Source organism: Eucyclogobius newberryi, unplaced genomic scaffold (genome assembly GCF_026437365.1).
Source record: "Eucyclogobius newberryi isolate DKJ021-1_F unplaced genomic scaffold, fEucNew1.0.hap1 SCAF_3, whole genome shotgun sequence".
In the NCBI taxonomy this organism is placed as follows: Eukaryota; Metazoa; Chordata; class Actinopteri; order Gobiiformes; family Gobiidae; genus Eucyclogobius; species Eucyclogobius newberryi.
In genome coordinates this window covers 42,045,151-42,057,321 of record NW_027315945.1, presented here as the reverse complement: position 1 = coordinate 42,057,321, position 12,171 = coordinate 42,045,151, and the positions used below count along the sequence as shown (strand labels likewise).

At 50.1% G+C, this 12,171-nt stretch overlaps 1 protein-coding gene across 1 annotated transcript in view; it reads right to left on the bottom strand.

Moving 5' to 3' along the window:
* The window catches only part of thbs3a (thrombospondin 3a), a 35,466-nt gene continuing 23,295 nt past the window's right edge, over positions 1 to 12,171 (bottom strand). Inside the window, exons 15-22 of the mRNA XM_072460263.1 lie at positions 11,564 to 11,616; positions 8,993 to 9,174; positions 8,349 to 8,527; positions 8,235 to 8,283; positions 4,543 to 4,739; positions 892 to 1,064; positions 394 to 533; positions 1 to 286 (exon numbers count right to left, since the gene is read on the bottom strand). Of these exons, the coding sequence (XP_072316364.1) occupies positions 225 to 286; positions 394 to 533; positions 892 to 1,064; positions 4,543 to 4,739; positions 8,235 to 8,283; positions 8,349 to 8,527; positions 8,993 to 9,174; positions 11,564 to 11,616 (1,035 nt within the window). The 3' untranslated portion in view covers positions 1 to 224. The remainder of the gene's footprint in view (positions 287 to 393; positions 534 to 891; positions 1,065 to 4,542; positions 4,740 to 8,234; positions 8,284 to 8,348; positions 8,528 to 8,992; positions 9,175 to 11,563; positions 11,617 to 12,171) is intronic.

The following is a 12,171-nucleotide window of genomic DNA, read 5'->3' as shown; positions in this document are numbered from 1 at the left end:
TTTTTACATCGAGTCAAACAAGGAAAAAAGTTTTATTTACAAAGAAAAGTCACAAGACCGAGTTCTGACCCGTCCAGACCCGTCCAGACCCGGTCCGGTCCAGTCCTGGTCCAGAATCGGTCCAGACACTGTCCAGACTATGTCCAGACTCTGTCCAGACTCGGTCCAGACCCGGTCTGGTCCAGTCCTGGTCCAGTCCTGTCCAGACCCGGTCCAGTCTTGGGTCAGACTTTGATGTGCATTAGAACTTGTTTTCGATGAGACTGAAAATCTTCTGGAATTGTGTCTGAAAAACAACAAGTCAAAGTTTCAGCTTCTTTTTCTCTAAAAGCTCAAATCAAAGCCCTGACCCCAGCTCTGACCCCGGCCCTAACCCTGGTCCCGGTCACTCACCGTTGCAGCGATAGCGCAGGTTTGACCAGATGATGTTCTCTTGAGAGAAGCAGAAGACGCCGAGACGACCTCCTCTCATGGAGGAGTCCAGGAGCACCCCACTGTCAGCGACCTGCTCCGCCCCCTCGAACAACCTCAGCCTGAAACAGAGAGCACCCGGTGAGAGGAGCACCCGGTGAGAGGAGCACCTGGTGAGAGGAGCACCCGGTGAGAGGAGCACCCGGTGAGAGGAGCACCCAGTCCCGGTGAGAGGAGCACCCAGTCCCAGTGAGAGGAGCACCCAGTGAGAGGAGCACCCGGTGAGAGGAGCACCCGGTGAGAGGAGCACCCAGTCCCGGTGAGAGGAGCACCCAGTGAGAGGAGCACCCAGTGAGAGGAGCACCCGGTGAGAGGAGCACCCAGTGAGAGGAGCACCCAGTGAGAGGAGCACCCGGTGAGAGGAGCACCCAGTGAGAGGAGCACCCGGTGAGAGGAGCACCCGGTGAGAGGAGCACCCACCTGATGTACCCGACCTGCGGGCGGTGGCTCAGGCTCCACCTGTACGACGTCTTGTCTCTCCAGCCCTGGTTTCGTGGATCTTTCCACAGAAGTCGCGCTTGACCTTGAGTGTGACCCGTGTGCCACAGGGCGTTACGCAGGTACTCGCCAGGACCCGTGTCCGACTTCACCGCCTGCACCAATAACAGAGCAGAGGGGAGGAGCCAATCAGAGAGCAGAGGGGAGGAGCCAATCAGAGAGCAGAGGGGAGGAGCCAATCAGAGAGCAGAGGGGAGGAGCCAATCAGAGAGCAGAGAAGAGGAGCCAATCAGATCATTTATAATTGTACTTCCTGGTTGGACGTGAGCACAGATATGACACAGCTGTTACCTGGCAACCGGACTGTAAACAGTTCTGACACAATAACACCTTTATTTAAACTGTGTTTGTGTCGCACACTGACGACATCACACTGATGACATCACACTGGTGACATCACACTGACGACATCACACTGACGACATCACACTGACGACATCACACTGACGACATCACACTGACGACATCACACTGACGACATCACACTGATGACATCACACTGGTGACATCACACTGATGACATCACACTGACGACATCACACTGACGACATCACACTGGTGACATCACACTGACGACATAACACTGGTGACATCACACTGGTGACATCACACTGACGACATCACACTGGTGACATCACACTGATGACATCACACTGACGACATCACACTGACGACATCACACTGGTGACATCACACTGACGACATCACACTGACGACATCACACTGACGACATCACACTGATGACATCACACTGACGACATCACACTGGTGACATCACACTGACGACATCACACTGGTGACATCACACTGATGACATCACACTGACGACATCACACTGGTGACATCACACTGATGACATCACACTGACGACATCACACTGACGACATCACACTGATGACATCACACTGATGACATCACACTGACGACATCACACTGGTGACATCACACTGACGACATCACACTGGTGACATCACACTGATGACATCACACTGACGACATCACACTGGTGACATCACACTGATGACATCACACTGGTGACATCACACTGGTGACATCACACTGATGACATCACACTGACGACACCACACTGATGACATCACACTGACGACATCACACTGGTGACATCACACTGGTGACATCACACTGATGACATCACACTGACGACATCACACTGACGACATCACACTGATGACATCACACTGACGACATCACACTGGTGACATCACACTGGTGACATCACACTGATGACACCACACTGACGACATCACACTGATGACATCACACTGACGACATCACACTGGTGACATCACACTGGTGACATCACACTGATGACATCACACTGATGACATCACACTGACGACATCACACTGGTGACATCACACTGACGACATCACACTGACGACATCACACTGACGACATCACACTGACGACATCACACTGACGACATCACACTCATGACATCACACTGATGACATCACACTGACGACATCACACTGGTGACATCACACTGGTGACATCACACTGGTGACATCACACTGACGACATCACACTGACGACATCACACTGGTGACATCACACTGATGACATCACACTGACGACATCACACTGATGACATCACACTGGTGACATCACACTGATGACATCACACTGACGACATCACACTGACGACATCACACTGGTGACATCACACTGACGACATCACACTGGTGACATCACACTGACGACATCACACTGACGACATCACACTGGTGACATCACACTGATGACATCACACTGACGACATCACACTGGTGACATCACACTGACGACATCACACTGGTGACATCACACTGATGACATCACACTGACGACATCACACTGGTGACATCACACTGATGACATCACACTGACGACATCACACTGGTGACATCACACTGATGACATCACACTGACGACATCACACTGGTGACATCACACTGGTGACATCACACTGATGACATCACACTGACGACATCACACTGACGACATCACACTGATGACATCACACTGACGACATCACACTGGTGACATCACACTGGTGACATCACACTGATGACACCACACTGACGACATCACACTGATGACATCACACTGACGACATCACACTGGTGACATCACACTGGTGACATCACACTGATGACATCACACTGATGACATCACACTGACGACATCACACTGGTGACATCACACTGACGACATCACACTGATGACATCACACTGGTGACATCACACTGACGACATCACACTGACGACATCACACTCATGACATCACACTGATGACATCACACTGACGACATCACACTGACGACATCACACTGGTGACATCACACTGATGACATCACACTGACGACATCACACTGACGACATCACACTGGTGACATCACACTGATGACATCACACTGACGACATCACACTGACGACATCACACTCATGACATCACACTGATGACATCACACTGATGACATCACACTGACGACATCACACTCATGACATCACACTGATGACATCACACTGACGACATCACACTGACGACATCACACTGGTGACATCACACTGATGACATCACACTGATGACATCACACTCATGACATCACACTGATGACATCACACTGACGACATCACACTGGTGACATCACACTGGTGACATCACACTGATGACATCACACTGATGACATCACACTGACGACATCACACTGGTGACATCACACTGACGACATCACACTGACGACATCACACTGACGACATCACACTGACGACATCACACTGACGACATCACACTCATGACATCACACTGATGACATCACACTGACGACATCACACTGACGACATCACACTGGTGACATCACACTGATGACATCACACTGACGACATCACACTGACGACATCACACTCATGACATCACACTCATGACATCACACTGATGACATCACACTGACGACATCACACTGACGACATCACACTGGTGACATCACACTGATGACATCACACTGACGACATCACACTGACGACATCACACTCATGACATCACACTGATGACATCACACTGACGACATCACACTGATGACATCACACTGACGACATCACACTGACGACATCACACTCATGACATCACACTGATGACATCACACTGACGACATCACACTGACGACATCACACTCATGACATCACACTGATGACATCACACTGACGACATCACACTGACGACATCACACTGGTGACATCACACTGACGACATCACAGAGGGACTCAGATCTACTTCCTGTCATTTTAAGACTCATTTTTTGTTTGGTTTTCTCTTGTCATTGTTGTTATTATTATTGTTGCTGTTGATTGTCTTTGTTGTACTGTTTATGTCAAATAAATAAATGCAAATTAAAAAAAACAAATAATGATAAATATTTAGCACAGATGCCCTCCCACCGAACAGAACCTTTAGGACTTTAAGAACATAACCAGGCTTCGGTCAATGCTAACGTTAGCGCTTGTTTGTTTGTTGTCTAGCGCTCGCGCCTGGAGGACACGCCCCTTTCACAGAGAACATAACGAGGTCACGACCTTCAGCTGCAGCGCGGGCTCGGCGTTGGCGCGGAACGGTGCGGTTTGCCAGTACGTCTGCTCCGTCTGTTTCCACATGACCACGTAGAAGGAGGCGGAGTCTTGGTAGCCGAAGATGAAGCCGGCGTAGTCGTCGTCGGTGACGGTGTTTACGTGGAACGTGCCCTCGAAGTCCACGCCATTGAACGCCGTGTATCCTGAGAAGACACGAGAAGTGAAACGTCTCGTCACGACCGGATCAAACGTGTCATCGTCGTTTCTACAGTAAACAGGGGGCGGGGTTTAGCTGGAGGCGGAGTTTATGAAATCAGAGCGTTGCTGGTGTGATCCACTACTGAGAGTCATGTGGTGCCTGAGGTTCCTGTACAGGTCTTATACTGAGAGTCATGTGGTGCCGGGGGTTCCTGTACAGGTCTTATACTGAGAGTCATGTGGTGCCTGAGGTTCCTGTACAGTTCTTATACTGAGAGTCATGTGGTGCCTGAGGTTCCTGTACAGTTCTTATACTGAGAGTCATGTGGTGCCGGGGGTTCCTGTACAGGTCTTATACTGAGAGTCATGTGGTGCCTGAGGTTCCTGTACAGGTCTTATACTGAGAGTCATGTGGTGCCGGGGGTTCCTGTACAGTTCTTATACTGAGAGTCATGTGGTGCCGGGGGTTCCTGTACAGGTCTTATACTGAGAGTCATGTGGTGCCTGAGGTTCCTGTACAGGTCTTATACTGAGAGTCATGTGGTGCCGGGGGTTCCTGTACAGTTCTTATACTGAGAGTCATGTGGTGCCGGGGGTTCCTGTACAGGTCTTATACTGAGAGTCATGTGGTGCCTGAGGTTCCTGTACAGTTCTTATACTGAGAGTCATGTGGTGCCGGGGGTTCCTGTACAGTTCTTATACTGAGAGTCATGTGGTGCCGGGGGTTCCTGTACAGGTCTTATACTGAGAGTCATGTGGTGCCTGAGGTTCCTGTACAGTTCTTATACTGAGAGTCATGTGGTGCCGGGGGTTCCTGTACAGGTCTTATACTGAGAGTCATGTGGTGCCTGAGGTTCCTGTACAGTTCTTATACTGAGAGTCATGTGGTGCCTGAGGTTCCTGTACAGTTCTTATACTGAGAGTCATGTGGTGCCGGGGGTTCCTGTACAGGTCTTATACTGAGAGTCATGTGGTGCCTGAGGTTCCTGTACAGGTCTTATACTGAGAGTCATGTGGTGCCTGAGGTTCCTGTACAGTTCTTATACTGAGAGTCATGTGGTGCCGGGGGTTCCTGTACAGGTCTTATACTGAGAGTTATGTGGTGCCTGAGGTTCCTGTACAGTTCTTATACTGAGAGTCATGTGGTGCCTGAGGTTCCTGTACAGTTCTTTTACTGAGAGTCATGTGGTGCCGGGGGTTCCTGTACAGGTCTTATACTGAGAGTCATGTGGTGCCTGAGGTTCCTGTACAGGTCTTATACTGAGAGTCATGTGGTGCCTGAGGTTCCTGTACAGTTCTTATACTGAGAGTCATGTGGTGCCTGAGGTTCCTGTACAGTTCTTACTGCAGATGACAGACGCTTGAGTCATGAGGAGGAAGTGAAGAATCTCTGGCTCAAATCTGTTCTTACAACATGGAAGGAGCTGATCAGAACAAACTAAACACAGATGTCACAATCTTAAACTGGTAAAACTTTATGACCAAAAGTTTTGTTCCAAATAGAACTGACTGACTCAAGGTCTGGAGGACAAAAGGTCTGAAGGTGGGAGGAGAGTGGGAGGAGCTCAAAGTCACATGTTTGGAGAGAATTCTGTTGTAAAAATGTGTCATGTTTTTTCATAACTCCAGGTCAAAGGTCAAAGGTCTCATTCTTCACAGGGAAATGCAACAGCGCCACCAGGAGGATGGACCTCAGTAGCAGACGGGGCTGAGAGCATGGCAGACGTGTGGGCGGAGCTGTGCTGTAGGTTCTGTGGTCCGAGGTCTCCAGACGGACTCGATGAGACCTCAACAAGACCTCAGAAGACCTCAGCAAGACCTCAGAAGACCTCAACAAGACCTGAGAAGACCTCAACAAGACCTCGGAAGACCTCAACAAGACCTGAGAAGACCTCAACAAGACCTGAGAAGACCTCAACAAGACCTCAGAAGACCTCAGAAGACCTCAACAAGACCTGAGAAGACCTCAACAAGACCTGAGAAGACCTCAACAAGACCTCGGAAGACCTCAACAAGACCTCGGAAGACCTCAACAAGACCTCAGAAGACCTCAACAAGACCTGAGAAGACCTCAACAAGACCTCAGAAGACCTCAACAAGACCTGAGAAGACCTCAACAAGACCTCAGGTGACCTCAACAAGACCTCGGAAGACCTCAACAAGACCTCAGAAGACCTCAACAAGACCTGAGAAGACCTCAACAAGACCTGAGAAGACCTCAACAAGACCTCAGGTGACCTCAACAAGACCTCAGAAGACCTCAACAAGACCTCGGAAGACCTCATAAGACCTCAGCAAGACCTCGGAAGACCTCAACAAGACCTCAGAAGACCTCAGAAGACCTCAACAAAACCTTAGAAGACCTCAACAAAACCTTAGAAGACCTCAGGTGACCTCAACAAGACCTCAGAAGACCTCATAGGACCTCAACAAGACCTCGGAAGACCTCAACAAGACCTCGGAAGACCTCAACAAGACCTCGGAAGACCTCAACAAAACCTTAGAAGACCTCAACAAAACCTTAGAAGACCTCAGGTGATCTCAACAAGACCTCATAAGACCTCAACAAGACCTCGGAAGACCTCAACAAAACCTCAGAAGACCTCAACAAGACCTCAGAAGACCTCAACAAGACCTCAGAAGACCTCAATAAGACCTCGGAAGACCTCATAAGACCTCAACAAGACCTCGGAAGACCTCAACAAGACCTCGGAAGACCTCAACAAAACCTCAGAAGACCTCAACAAGACCTCAGAAGACCTCAACAAAACCTCAGAAGACCTCAGGTGACCTCAACAAGACCTCAAAATACCTCAACAGAACTTCAGAAGACCTCAACAAAACCTCAGAAGACCTAAGGCGACCTCAACAAGACCTCAGAAGACCTCAACAAGACCTAGGAAGACCTCGTAAGACCTCAACAAGACCTCAACAAAACCTCAGAAGACCTCAACAAGACCTCAGAAGACCTCAACAAAACCTCAGAAGACCTCAACAAGACCTCAGAAGACCTCAACAAAACCTCAGAAGACCTCAACAAGACCTCAGAAGACCTCAACAAAACCTCAGAAGAACTCAGAAGACCTCAACAAAACCTCAGAAGACCTCAGAGGACCTCAACAAGACCTCAGAAGACCTTAACAAGACCTCAGAAGACCTCAACAAGACCTCGGAAGACCTCACAAGACCTCGGAAGACCTCAAAAGACCTCAACAAGACCTCAGAAGACCTCATCAAAACCTCAGAAGACCTCAGGAGACCTCAACAAGACCTCAGAAGGCCTCATGACACCTCAGAAGACCTCAACAAGACAACAACAAGACCTCATAAGACCTCAACAAGACCTCATGACACCTCAAAAGACCTCAATGAGACCTAATACAACCTCAGATGACCTCAGACGACCTAAATGAGACCCAATAAGACCTCAATTAGACCTAATAAGACCTAATGAGACCTCAAAGGAGACTCAGGAAAGGTTCATGTCAAGTTTTTCTCACCCACAGCAAGTCCAGGGTCACTGTTCATGGTCTGCACGATCTCCATCCCCTGAAAGACAACAGAGGGTTAAACCAGTCCAGTCCCAGTCCAATCCAGTCCAGTCCCATTCAGACCTGGTTGAGCACCACCCAGTTGGGGTCAATCTGGGCGTCTCCCTCTGGATCCAAGACCACGGTCTGAAAGGCTCTGAAGTCGGTGAGTGTGACCTCTGCATTTTCTGGGCAGGCGTCCAGAGCGTCCTGCACCGTGTCGTTATCAAAGTCCAGCTCACACACGTTGCCCACGCCGTCCACTGGAGACGAGAGACATGTTAGACCCATTTTATTCCTGGTTTAGTCTGGTTCAGTCTGGTTTGGTCCTGGTTCAGTCTGGTTCAGTCTGGTTTGGTCCTGGTTCCGTCTGGTTCAGTCTGGTTCAGTCTGGTTTAGTCTGGTTTAGTCCTGGTTCAGTCTGGTTCAGTCTGGTTCAGTCTGGTTCAGTCTGGTTTAGTCTGGTTTAGTCCTGGTTCAGTCTGGTTCAGTCTGGTTCAGTCTGGTTCAGTCTGGTTTAGTCTGGTTTAGTCCTGGTTCAGTCTGGTTCAGTCTGGTTTAGTCTGGTTTAGTCCTGGTTTAGTCCTGGTTCAGTCTGGTTCAGTCTGGTTCAGTCTGGTTTAGTCCTGGTTTAGTCCTGGTTCAGTCTGGTTCAGTCTGGTTCAGTCTGGTTCAGTCTGGTTCAGTCTGGTTCAGTCTGGTTCAGTCTGGTTCAGTTGTGCTCTCACGGTCCGTGTCCCTCTGGTTGGGGTTGGGGATCAGTCTGCAGTTGTCGTAATCATCCAAAACGCCGTCGTTGTCGTCGTCATGGTCGCACTCGTCGCCGAGGCCGTCGTTGTCCGAGTCGAGCTGAGCGCTGTTCGGGAGGTCAGGGCAGTTATCACGAGAGTCCTGATGACCGTCACCATCTCTGCAAACAGAACCAATCACCCTGTGGTCACAGGGAGCTCAGACTGACACAGAACCGATCACCCACACAGACTAAACCAGACTAAACCAAACTGAACCAGGACTAAACCAGACGTCTGGAGCTTGGGCCCAAAAGACAACATTAATATCTTCTTCTTCTTCTTCTTCTTCTTCTTCTTCTTCTTCTTCTTCTTCTTCTTCTTCTTCTTCTTCTTCTTCTTCTTCTTCTTCTTCTTCTGTGTTTTATGGCGGTGGCTCCGCCCCCTACTGGAGGTGTACGTTTTAGACTTTAGACCTTATTCTTTGGAACATTATTATCGCTCAACATCAGGTTCTGCTGCTGCTAATGAGGTCATGGTTCTGTTTCCATGGCAGCTGCGACGGCCATCTTGTGCTTGGAAAAAGAGCTACATTCTCATGGAAAAACAGGGTTCTGGAGCTGGAGCTGGAGCTAAAGCTGGAGCTGGAGCTAAAGCTGGAGCTGGAGCTGGAGCTGGAGCTGGAGCTGGAGCTGGAGCTAAAGCTGGAGCTGGAGCTGGAGCTAAAGCTGGAGCTGGAGCTGGAGCTGGAGCTGGAGCTGGAGCTGGAGCTAAAGCTGGAGCTGGAGCTGGAGCTGGAGCTGGAGCTAAAGCTGGAGCTGGAGCTGGAGCTGGAGCTGGAGCTAAAGCTGGAGCTGGAGCTGGAGCTAAAGCTGGAGCTGGAGCTAAAGCTGGAGCTGGAGCTGGAGCTAAAGCTGGAGCTGGAGCTAAAGCTGGAGCTGGAGCTAAAGCTGGAGCTGGAGCTAAAGCTGGAGCTAAAGCTGGAGCTGGAGCTGGAGCTAAAGCTGGAGCTGGAGCTAAAGCTGGAGCTGGAGCTAAAGCTGGAGCTGGAGCTAAAGCTGGAGCTGGAGCTAAAGCTGGAGCTAAAGCTGGAGCTAAAGCTGGAGCTGGAGCTGGAGCTAAAGCTGGAGCTAAAGCTGGAGCTGGAGCTGGAGCTGGTGCTAAAGCTGGAGCTGGAGCTGGAGCTGGAGCTAAAGCTGGAGCTGGAGCTAAAGCTGGAGCTGGAGCTAAAGCTGGAGCTAAAGCTGGAGCTGGAGCTGGAGCTGGAGCTGGAGCTGGAGCTAAAGCTGGAGCTGGAGCTGGAGCTAAAGCTGGAGCTGGAGCTGGAGCTAAAGCTGGAGCTAAAGCTGGAGCTGGAGCTGGAGCTGGAGCTGGAGCTAAAGCTGGAGCTGGAGCTGTAGCTGGAGCTGGAGCTAAAGCTGGAGCTGGAGCTGGAGCTAAAGCTGGAGCTGGAGCTGGAGCTAAAGCTGGAGCTAAAGCTGGAGCTAAAGCTGGAGCTGGAGCTGGAGCTAAAGCTAAAGCTGGAGCTGGAGCTGGAGCTGGAGCTAAAGCTAAAGCTAAAGCTGGAGCTAAAGCTGGAGCTAAAGCTGGAGCTAAAGCTGGAGCTGGAGCTAAAGCTGGAGCTGGAGCTGGAGCTAAAGCTGGAGCTGAAGCTGGAGCTGGAGCTAAAGCTGGAGCTAAAGCTGGAGCTAAAGCTGGAGCTGGAGCTAAAGCTGGAGCTGGAGCTGGAGCTGGAGCTGGAGCTGGAGCTGGAGCTAAAGCTGGAGCTGGAGCTAAAGCTGGAGCTAAAGCTGGAGCTGGAGCTGGAGCTAAAGCTGGAGCTGGAGCTGGAGCTGGAGCTGGAGCTGGAGCTGGAGCTAAAGCTGGAGCTGGAGCTAAAGCTGGAGCTAAAGCTGGAGCTGGAGCTGGAGCTAAAGCTGGAGCTGGAGCTGGAGCTGGAGCTGGAGCTGGAGCTGGAGCTGGAGCTAAAGCTGGAGCTGGAGCTGGAGCTAAAGCTAAAGCTGGAGCTGGAGCTAAAGCTGGAGCTGGAGCTGGAGCTAAAGCTGGAGCTGGAGCTGGAGCTGGAGCTAAAGCTAAAGCTAAAGCTGGAGCTAAAGCTGGAGCTAAAGCTGGAGCTAAAGCTGGAGCTAAAGCTGGAGCTGGAGCTAAAGCTGGAGCTGGAGCTGGAGCTAAAGCTGGAGCTGAAGCTGGAGCTGGAGCTAAAGCTGGAGCTAAAGCTGGAGCTAAAGCTGGAGCTGGAGCTAAAGCTGGAGCTAAAGCTGGAGCTGGAGCTAAAGCTGGAGCTAAAGCTGGAGCTGGAGCTAAAGCTGGAGCTAAAGCTGGAGCTGGAGCTGGAGCTGGTCTTACTTGCACAGATCTGATGTGTGGAACACCTGGCCAGAGTTGTTGCTCTGACCTGTTCCTGAGGAACATGAAGCAGCAGCTCTGACCACAGCTCTGACCACAGCTCTGACCACAGCTCTGTCATAGGTCAGACTGTTGTGGTAACTCTGGAGTAACCGTGGATAGATGTTTCCATGGAAACAGAAGAGTATTTTACAGAGTAATGGAAACAAAAGCCAAACGTCTCACGTGTCCTGGTTTGTGTCACAGACGTCGCCCACGAGATCGTTGTCCACGTCGTCCTGAAACAGAAGAAGGTTTTACCTGTTTGTTTACCTGCATGGGTCATTGTTTGTTTGTTTACCTGCATGGGTCATTGTTTGTTTGTTTACCTGCATGGGTCATTGTTTGTTTGTTTACCTGCATGGGTCATTGTTTGTTTGTTTACCTGCATGGGTCATTGTTTGTTTGTTTACCTGCATGGGTCATTGTTTGTTTGTTTACCTGCATGGGCCATTGTTTGTTTGTTTACCTGCATGGGTCATTGTTTGTTTGTTTACCTGCATGGGTCATTGTTTGTTTGTTTACCTGCATGGGCCGTTGTTTGTTTGTTTGTTTACCGGCATGGGTCATTGTTTGTTTGTATACCTGCATGGGCCGTTGTTTGTTTGTTTGTTTAACTGCATGGGCCGTTGTTTGTTTGTTTGTTTACCTGCATGGATCGTTGTTTGTTTGTTTACCTGCATGGGCCGTTGTTTGTTTGTTTGTTTAACTGCATGGGCCGTTGGTTGTTTGTTTGTTTGTTTGTTTGTTTACCTGCATGGATCGTTGTTTGTTTGTTTACCTGCATGGGTCGT